An 8,793-nucleotide genomic window follows, 5' to 3' on the forward strand; every position below is an offset into this window, starting at 1 on the left:
TATTATTTTCCCTTATAACATGGTTATAAGGGAAAATAATAGCATTCTGAATACAGAATGCATAGTAAAACAGCACTGGAGGGGTTAAAACTAAATAAAAAATCATTTAACTCACCTTAATCCATTTGCTCGCGTAGCCGGCATCTCCGTTTGTCTCTTTTACTGTATAGGACCTGTGGTGAGCATTAACTATACTTCAAGGACCTGGGATGACGTCACTCTGGTCATCACATGGTACGTCACATGATCTTTTACCATGGTGAATCACCATGGTAAAAGATCATCTGACGTACCATGTGATGACCGGAGTGACGTCATCCCAGGTCCTTGAACTATAGTTAATGCTCACCACAGGTCCTATACAGTAAAAGAGAAACGGAGATGCCGGCTACGCGAGCAAATGGATTAAGGTGAGTTAAATGATTTTTTATTTAGTTTTAACCCCTCCAGTGCTGTTTTACTATGCATTCTGTATTCAGAATGCTATTATTTTCTTTTATAACCATGTTATAAGGGAAAATAATAATGATCGGGGCTCCATCCCGATCGTCTCCTAGCAACCGTGCGTGAAAATCGCACCGCATCCGCACTTGCTTGCGGATGCTTGCGATTTTCACGCAACCCCATTCACTTCTACGGGGCCTGCGTTGCGTGAAAAACGCTGAATATAGAACATGCTGCGATTTTCACGCAACGCATAAGTGATGCGTGAAAATCACTGCTCATCTGAACAGCCCCATAGAAATGAATGGGTCCGGATTCAGTGCGGGTGCAATGCGTTCACCTCCCGCATTGCACCCGCGCGGAAAACTCGCCCGTGTGAAAGGGGCCTTAGTGGGCAATAGTAAATATGTGGCTTATAAACTCCACACATAAATCAGGGTTCATAGTTTCTTGTAACCCCAAAAGGTCTGAGGGGGTCTCCATAGTTCTGGGTCCATAGTCCGTAAGAAGGAGGCTAGCCCTCAGGCTTCTCCAGCAGCCCCAGTGACGGTTCAGTCCGTCACATTTCTCCCCTCCCAACAGTAGACTAACCAGGTACCTAACCTCTTGTCGGTCGGTGCCTGAGTTAGTCGAGTAGCCTACCCATAAAAAATACACTGGTCCTGTTGAACTCTGGGGCCTGGCTCTGTTCTGTATGTCCCCAGCTGTTGAGTGTGCGTCTGCTACTCCTTGCTGCATTGTTGCTCTCTAGCTTCGAACTGTGGGTACTTGGTGGGCATAGGCCAACTGCTCTCTGCCCGAATGCCAGCTTTTCCACTGGGATGGGGTCAGTGAGTATTGCTGTCTCCTCCAATACCCCAAGGACCCGGTTGAGCATCTGCTGCTGAGGAGTAGGAACGACTATCCTCCCTCCTGATACTTCCAGCTGCAGTTGGGTATCTGGTCCGGCTGCCCAGCATCCCTGAAGGGCCGGTAGAGAGACCTTGGTCCCATCTCCACCTGCCAGTTGGAGTTTCCTCCAGGACCAGTCTTTGAGGTCCCTCTGTAATTGAGAAGAGGGACCAGCTGTCTCCTCTTCCGATATTTCAGGCTGCCGCTGGGGAGAGAGATCGGTTGTCTCCTCTCCCTCTAGGGTAAGCTGCCGCTGGGGAGTCAGACCGACTGTCTCAACTCCCGGTAATGCTGCCTGGTGCTGGGTGGTGGGACCGTCTCCAATCTCAGTGATGCTTGTTGCTGCGGGGACGAGGGACCTACAATCTCCTCTCCCTGTGACGCTGACTGCCGCTGGGGGGAGAGACTGGTTGTCTGCTCTCCCAATAATATACTTTGCCGCTGGGGAGCAGGACCGACTGTCCCTACTCTTGGGAACTCTGGCTGTAGTGGATCTGGGCCGGCTTCCCAGCATCCCTGAAGGGCCGGTAGAGAGACCTCGGTCCCATCTCCACCTGCCGACTGGGGGTCCTCCCAGGAACAGTCTATGAGGTCCCTTACCTCCGCAGCTGGTAGTGAAGCAGGGGATACCTCAGTCGGGTCTTCCCAGCTGTAGGGTTGTAGGTCTGGGACTGCCACCCAGCTCTCCTACAGTTTATATTGGGGCCAGATTGAGCTGAGGAGGTATTGGTAATCCTGCTCTAGCTCCCACTCCATTGTCACTAGAGATGCCAGGTCTTGTCTCACCTCTCTCGCTGTAGCCCAATCATGCATAGCCTCCCTGTAGTCATAGATATCCCAGAACTGGGACTCTCCAGCATCTCCGAACTCTGGTTCTACGAAGGCCTCAAACAACAGGTCAGGGCCATCGTAATCCTCATCCTCAGGCATGTTGTGCTCAGCCATCCAGGGGGAGTGCCAAATCAAGTACCACCAGAGTGCCTGGTAGGCGTCGTCTAGATAAAGCTCCTTCCATACCAGGCTCTAGAGTTCTGTCACCCACTTATCCAGGGACTGCCCTCCCAGAAGGGGCATTCGCAGGGCCACTCGCATCTGCAACCGCCGCTCCTTACTGGGGAAACTCTCGCCCCGCCGACGCTGTACGTCCTCCAGGGCCTTGTGCCAGACGCCTTTCTGGACTGCATCCCTCCAGTCCGGGTCATCTTCCTCCTCGTAGTGGAACACTGTTCGACAACTAGCTGATTCCATACTGCTGTAGCCAGGGGCACTGTATGGGCACTAGCGTTGCCCTCAACTTTGTAAATCCACAAACGGTGTCTCCGAGCTGCTTCTCCTCACACTAGGACGCCATCCCACTGCTTGCCACCAATGTAACGGATCTCCTGGCACCCTGACTGGGTACCTCCATTGATGGATGCTCCTAGTGCTTCCCGAGGACTCCAAGCACTCCACTTGACACCGGAAGCACTGCCGACCCCACGAACCGCCGCAGCTTGGTTGGGATCTCGCCGTCTTCCACCCACCCTGGGCCCACCAGCTTCCAGTCGGTAGAACCGTGTTGTAATCCCAGGGGAGTATAATACCGATAGCAATCCTGTAAGGATGCCCCACATATGTTCAATAGGGTTTATGTCTGGAGACATGCTTGGCCAGTCATTGCCTCGCATAGGAAAGAATTAGTGAGTACTAGGAAGAAACTAGAAGAAGAGATAGCTAACATAGAATATGAATATACTCAGAGCCCTAGCCCAGAGACCCGAGGGGTGTGGGAAGAGGCCCAAAGGAGATATCATCTTCATTTGTTGGAATATACTCAGAAGAAGCTATTGTATCAGAAACAAGTGGTGTTCTCGGAAGGGGACAAAAACGGGAGGGCTTTGGCTTATTTAGCACAAAATCCTTAGACAGTGGTCTCCCTCATTATTAATGCGGAGGGAATTCAGTTTTCCCAACCAGGTGATATTTGTACTCAATTTGCCTGTTATTATTCTGACCTACACTCACCTAAAGAATTATTAGGAACACCATACTAATACTGTGTTGGACCCCCTTTTGCCTTCAGAACTGCCTTAATTCTACGTGGCATTGATTCAACAAGGTGCTGATAGCATTCTTTAGAAATGTTGGCCCATATTGATAGGATAGCATCTTGCAGTTGATGGAGATTTGAGGGATGCACATCCAGGGCACGAAGCTCGCGTTCCACCACATCCCAAAGATGCTCTATTGGGTTGAGATCTGGTGACTGTGGGGGCCATTTTAGTACAGTGAACTCATTTTCATGTTCAAGAAACCAATTTGAAATGATTCGAGCTTTGTGACATGGTGCATTATCCTTCTGGAAGTAGCCATCAGAGGATGGATACATGTTCTCATTCTGTTTACGCCAAATTCGAACTCTACCATTTGAATGTCTCAACAGAAATCGAGACTCATTAGACCAGGCAACATTTTTCCAGTCTTCAACAGTCCAATTTTGGTGAGCTCGTGCAAATTGTAGCCTCTTTTTCCTATTTGTAGTGGAGATGAGTGGTACCCGGTGGGGTCTTCTGCTGTTGTAGCCCCCTTGCCTCAAGGTTGTGCGTGTTGTGGCTTCACAAATGCTTTGCTGCATACCTGGGTTGTAACGAGTGGTTATTTCAGTCAACGTTGCTCTCCTATCAGCTTGAATCAGTCGGCCCATTCTCCTCTGACCTCTAGCATCCACAAGGCATTTTTGCCCACAGGACTGCCGCATACTGGATGTTTTTCCCTTTTCACACCATTCTTTGTAAACCCTAGAAATGGTTGTGCGTGAAAATCCCAGTAACTGAGCAGATTGTGAAATACTCAGACCGGCGCGTCTGGCACCAACAACCATGCCACGCTCAAAATTGCTTAAATCACCTTTCTTTCCCATTCTGACATTCAGTTTGGAGTTCAGGAGATTGTCTTGACCAGGACCACACCGCTAAATGCATTGAAGCAACTGCCATGTGATTAGTTGACTAGATAATTGCATTAATGAGAAATAGAACAGGTGTTCCTAATAATTCTTTAGGTGAGTGTATGTATATATATATATATATATATATTATACTACATATAGTATACTACGTAAACCAATATCACATGTAGTATACTACATAAACCAATATCACATAAAGTATGCTCCGCTATATTGTTTATCAGACCTTATCACACCAGAGACATGAATTAGAAGTTACCTTCCCACAGCCAGGACGGCTAGTATTACAACCGCATTGGAAAACTGCTTCAAACTTCTGTGGACGACAATACCATCTATGACCAGTCCTGTGTAATATGGACTGAAAATTTCTCCTGTTATAAAAGAAAACCGCATTTGTCAACTGCCAACAAGCCCCTTCTCAAACAAGAAGCTCCAGTTTGTCACCCTGGCCGTGAAACAAGTTTTTACGGAACAATTCTATTAAGAATTTATATATAAAAAGAATATCATCAGAGAATGCCTTTTTCATAGCATGATCCAATTAGGTAAAGGTCTACATTGTAATATTTTGCGCCCAGGTTTGGCAAAGTCTCTTCCCCTTTACTTTTGTGTGGGGAAGGAGAGGGAAGTAAAACCCCCTATAAATGCCATCCTGTCTCACCCTTTAAAAGCTCTACAAAGCTGTGGATTTTTGTGCAGATTTTGTTGAAAAACATTAGGTTAGGGTACTTTCACACTAGCGTTTTTCTTTTCCGGCATAGAGTCCTGTCCTAGGGGCTCTATGCCGGAAAAGAACTGATCAGTTTTATCCCCATGCATTCTGAATAGAGAGCAATCCGTTCAGGATGCATCAGGACGTCTTCAGTTCAGTCTTTTTGACTGTTCAGGACGGAGATAATACCGCAGCATGCTTTATTTCCGGCCCAAAAAACTGAACACTTGCCTGAATGTGATTTTTCCATAGGAATGTAATAGTGCCAGATCCGGCATTCAAAATATCGCAATGCCAGATCCGTCCTTCATGCGCAGACCGGTAAAAATTTGAAAAAATATAGAAACTGATTAATTTGCCGTATGACAAACGGACAGATGGATCCGTTCTTGCAATGCATTTGTGAGACGGATCTGCATCCGGATCTGTCTACAAATGCTGTCCGGTTGCATGCAGATTGCCTGATCCGGCAGGCAGTTCCGGCGATGGAACTGCTTGCCGGATCACTCTGCCGCAAGTGTGAAAGTACTCTTAGTCTTTATGTTGTGTATTTTCTGGCAGATTTTTCTACCACGTGTGAAGGTGCTCTTAAAGTCCCGAACCAACTGGCTAACTAACTGACTTGCATACTAGGAAGGAAAAATTAAAGGGGTTTTCCGGGAGTTTTGCACTGATGATCTATCCTCTATCAGCTGATCCTCTGGGGTCCCGAATGTTGGACCCCCCACAGATCAGATACTGACGACTAGGGATGAGTGAATCGACTTCGGATGAAACATCCGAAGTTGATTCGAATAAGACTTTGTTCTAATACTGTACGGAGCAGGAGCAAGACTTTGCGTAATAACTTCATAAATTAATTTGTACTGTAAAAAAACATTTCCCGAACTCAGGTTTGGTTCTAAGTGGTACCTTGGAAACGAACCCGAGTTCGGGAAATGTTTTTTTACAGTACAAATTAAGTATTAGAACGAAGTTTTTTATGCAAATCGACTTCGGATGTTTCATCCAAAGTCGATTCGCTCATCCCTAGACGTCAGTATCTGATCGGTGGGGGTCCAACATCCGGGACCCCAGATGATCAGCTGTTTGAGAAGGCACCAGCAATTCCAATAGTTCTGCTGCCTTCTTGCAGCTCTCCCCAGGACAGTGACGTCACATTCATTGGTCACATGGCCTTAGAGCAACTCGTCCCCTGAAGTGAATGGGGTTGAGCTGTGATACCACACCCGCTATACAATGTAGGCTGCTCTGCTTGGTTTGCTGAAAGAAGGCTGTGGTGCTATTGCGAGTACTGATAGCTTTTTAAACAGCTGATCGGTGGGGGCCCTGGAAGTCAGACCCCACCGATCAGATACTAATGACTTATTCAGAGGATCGGTCATCAGTATAAAACAACCCGAAATCCCCTTTAAAGGGGTTGTTCCAACATTTAAAGTGGATCTGTCAGCTTAGGCTACATAATCTATATTATAACATTCCGGGACTCTGAACCGTCAGAGGAGCAGTGTTCCGGAATTGCATCCGGCACAGCACCGCTGCAGCTTGCATGCAATTTTTTATTTTCCAACATTCTTACCAGACAGCCGACGGATCCCATTATAGTGAATGGGGATCTGGCAGGTCCCTGCAGCATCAGGCAGGCAACTGCAGCATCCAGCTATCCCAGATATGACAACTCTTGGATGCTGCTCCTCTGCATGAACAAAGTACTGGAATGCGAAGTAGCAAATACTTGCACAAGACCCCTTTTGCACAAAAACTTGACTTTTCCCACTTTCGGGATCACTTTTATAAAATGTGAGAGGGGCCTAAGTAAACCAACAAGAAATTTAGGTCAGCTACTAGCTGTCCTAGCTTTCTATATCTAAAGCATAGATCTCCTGGATGTGCCTGTTAATCAATTTGGCACATCTTATACCAGGCCGCTTTGTAGGCTGGAACAACACTCCGCTCACTTGAATGGGACGAGCAGTTGTAATTACACTGCATCGCCTCTACGAGCGCAACTGCTGCTTTATACGGCTGATCAGCGGGGGTGCTGGGAGATGGATCCCTGCCTGATCTATCCCGAGGATGTCATTAATATTGTAGCACTGTACAACACCTTTAAGACTTGTTTCAGACAGGTATCTTTAAAGTAGTCTGACTGCCTTCCTGAAGTAGCTCAGTGACGGGCAGGGGAGTCAGTGCTATTTCCACATACAAGTGCTATATTTCAGCCTTTGTATCCACTTCAATTACAGAATGAGAGAAGGTAAGTACTGAATATCTACATGTCACAATAGCAGCTTCTGAATTTACTAATTATGCCAAGGATTTAATCATCACTTACCTAATGTGCATAAAAGCAAGAAGAGAAATGCAATCAACAAATACCCAGAATCCTGTTTCGAATAAGATAATAATCTTCCTACGGTTGCTCCTGATATCTGACTTTCTGTATCCGTTTTTTGTCTGCCCTCCTGATACTCAAACACTTCAGAATAGGATCTTCCCTCCTGTCTGCAAAGGGTCATCTCACCCATTTGTCTCCATGTTAAGAGCGTGACAGCCGACGATACCCATGTCCACACCAGAAGGCTCCAGAACCAAGGATCTTGAACAGGCTTTTCTTCCTCAGAGTACAGCAAGATCTTAATCATGGCATAGGAGGCAATGAGATAGCACACCAAGGTCATAGGCATTAGGGACGCCTGCAGCCTCTGAGGACCGTTCACCCGATTCCATGCTACTCCTAATAATGCTCCAAGACATATGGAGGCTCTCAACAAAGAGGTTCCCCAGACATCCAGCAGAGAATGAAATATGTTAAAGTGTGCTATGTCCTGGGTAATACTTGCCTTTTTACAGCTACAGATGTACAGCAGGGAGGACACAGTAAGGTCGCAGGCTGTGAATATGAGGGTGCAAGCCATAACATGACGAGGATTCATCACGGCAGCTTCTCTAGTACCATGTGAGGTACATCTTCTGTGATACTCCTGTAAATGAACATGAGACATTGTTCACTATATTAAACCGGTTGTCGCATTACAGACATTGGTGGCGCATTGCTGGGATATGCCAAGAATGCCCAACCAGCGGAGCCCCAACCTCTATACTTCCTGCAAAACTCTAGAACAAAATTAAATTGGTACCAGTGGCAGCTTTATCTCCTGCTCCCTCTGCTCAGCTTCTTCCAAGTGCCCCCACAGGCAGTCATTATAGTCAGCGGCTGTCCATTTGGTTGCCCAGAAAATATCAGACAGGGCCGACAGGAGCCTAAAAAGCGCAGGCTGGATCGGGGCACAATGCTTATTGTTCTCTAACATAATCACTGCTAGAGAATCAACTACTAAAACTAAGGATAGAACTGTCAATCATGGGCGGGTGGGCAGAGCGAGAGGGAGCTCAGCAGTAACTATGACTCTTCTCGGTCGTGTAGTGCCAGCATTACAGGGGTTGTACTGTGTCAGGATATCCTCAGGATAGGTCATCCATATCAGATTGGCGGGGGTCCGACTCCCAGCACCCATGCCAATCAGCAGTCTAGTATAAGCACTGTGTTCTCTTCTACAGTCGTGGCCAAAAGTTTTGAGAATGACACAAATATTAGTTTTCACAAAGTTTGCTGCTAAACTGCTTTTAGATCTTTGTTTCAGTTGTTTCTGTGATGTAGTGAAATATAATTACACGCACTTCATACGTTTCAAAGGCTTTTGTCGACAATTGCATGACATTTATGCAAAGAGTCAGTATTTGCAGTGTTGGCCCTTCTTTTTCAGGACCTCTGCAATTCGACTGGGCATGCTCT

At 46.8% G+C, this 8,793-nt stretch overlaps 1 protein-coding gene across 1 annotated transcript in view; it reads right to left on the reverse strand.

Moving 5' to 3' along the window:
* Nucleotides 1-8,002, reverse strand: part of ABCB9 (ATP binding cassette subfamily B member 9) — a 123,035-nt gene extending 115,033 nt beyond the window's left edge. Inside the window, exons 1-2 of the mRNA XM_040419666.1 lie at nt 7,333-8,002; nt 4,542-4,656 (exon numbers count right to left, since the gene is read on the reverse strand). Coding sequence (XP_040275600.1) covers nt 4,542-4,656; nt 7,333-8,002 — 785 coding nt within the window. The remainder of the gene's footprint in view (nt 1-4,541; nt 4,657-7,332) is intronic.
* Between the last annotated feature and the right edge of the window lie 791 nt (nt 8,003-8,793).

The sequence above is a fragment of the Bufo bufo genome, chromosome 2, assembly GCF_905171765.1.
Source record: "Bufo bufo chromosome 2, aBufBuf1.1, whole genome shotgun sequence".
Classification (NCBI taxonomy): Eukaryota; Metazoa; Chordata; class Amphibia; order Anura; family Bufonidae; genus Bufo; species Bufo bufo.